The sequence below is a fragment of the Olea europaea genome, unplaced genomic scaffold, assembly GCF_002742605.1.
Source record: "Olea europaea var. sylvestris unplaced genomic scaffold, O_europaea_v1 scaffold856, whole genome shotgun sequence".
NCBI lineage: Eukaryota > Viridiplantae > Streptophyta > Magnoliopsida > Lamiales > Oleaceae > Olea > Olea europaea.
The window spans coordinates 1-1577 of NW_019267010.1; the positions used below are offsets into that span (position 1 = coordinate 1).

Consider the following 1577-nt stretch of genomic DNA (forward strand, 5'->3'; position numbering starts at 1 on the left):
ATGAAAATCAAAATATCTTACAAATTATAGCAATCTTATTTATCGCATAGCTTGCGGCAATCTCAAAATTAATGACACCAACCCCACATGTGATGAAAATAAAAATATTCGACAAAAATTATAGCAATCCAAAGAGTTAACAGAAGTATCTTCAATTGAGATTTTAATATATTTTAAAAGTCTTTCTAAATCAAGGTATTCCTAATTGAGGAAAAAATTATTAATAAATCTTATCAATAGCACAACTCGTGGCAATCTCGAAAATGAAGACACTAACTCCACGAATCATGAAAATCAAAATATCCCACAAATTATAGCAATCTTATTTATCGCATAGCTCGCGGCAATCTCGAAATTAAAGACACCAACCCCACATGTGATGAAAATTAAAAAAAAAAATCGACAAAAATTATAACAATCTGAAAGTTAACAAGAGTATCCTCAATTGAGGTTCTAATAGATTTTAAAAGTCCTTCTAAATGAAGGTATTCCTAATTGAGATTTTGAAGAATTTGATTAAAAGTTAGGTGTTCCCAACTGAAATTTTAATGAGTTTCAATGAAATTACTTAAAATATGAGTATCCTCAATAAGTCGTGAATTTATGAAGAGATTTCAATATCTATAACAAAATCTTTTGAAATTTTTCAATTTTAAATATGATTCTTATGGATTCTATGAAAATCTATTTAAATTCATGAAATTCATAAGAAAATTTGAGAATATCCTGTGAATAAAATTCAAACAAATCTTGGCAGTCAGATCAAGTCAATCTTAGCATATAATCATTGAAATGAACACATTATGTGCTAGAAAAAGTGCCCATTTTTGTTTAAATACTCGTGGTGGCTCACTTTGTTCAATGGAGACATAGACAATACGAATAAGGGCATTCTCAGTTCTCTCTCTCTCTCTCGATTTGGAATTCATTGAAAAAATTTCCTGAAGGGAAAATATGGATTATACTCACTGGCTTCTGATATTTTCAACATGGTTAATCATCTTCTCCTTTGCTCCAGCATCCTCGAGTGAGGATCGTACTGGAGAACTAATCGTTGAGATTTGTCGTCAAACACCCGATTATGGATTCTGTATCGATGTTTTTGACCAACATCCTCATGCTCAAACAAGTCCTCTTGGTCTAACTCAAATAGCCCTAGATGAATTAAAAGAAAACTCGACCAATACGCGGACTTTCATACAGAAGAAAGAAGCTGCTGAAAAAAACAAGGAAATAAGGTATCTTTACGCAATCTGCAATTCTGATTATGGGGCTGTGAAGAAGAATTTGGAAAATGCCTGGAAAGAATTTCTTAGTTCACGTTACAAGGTCATGTTAACTTTTTTATCTAAAAGTGAAAGGCCTGTAAATCACTGTCAAAACATTTTTTGTGGCAACATTGGGATTGGATTGAAGAAAAGAACTAGACAGGTGAAATTACTTATAAGCATCGCAATCTCTGCTGGGAATCTTACTGACCTTATATAATTGTAATTTTGTTATCATTTTGAAATGATAATTATGATGTAAAAGCAATTAATATATAGAAATAAAAAACATATCGATCTTTGAGTACA

General features: G+C 31.1%; 1 protein-coding gene across 1 annotated transcript; it reads left to right on the top strand.

The window, feature by feature from the left end:
• The first annotated feature begins 954 nt into the window (after positions 1-954).
• Positions 955-1488, top strand: LOC111391896. Its single transcript, XM_023017177.1, has one exon. It carries the CDS (start codon positions 955-957, stop codon positions 1486-1488), a length of 534 nt encoding a protein of 177 aa, XP_022872945.1.
• The last annotated feature ends 89 nt before the right edge of the window (positions 1489-1577 follow it).

Excerpts from the sequence above, each read along its gene's own strand:
- LOC111391896 (XM_023017177.1), top strand. The coding sequence starts at position 955 with ATGGATTATACTCACTGGCTTCTGATATTTTCAACATGGTTAATCATC.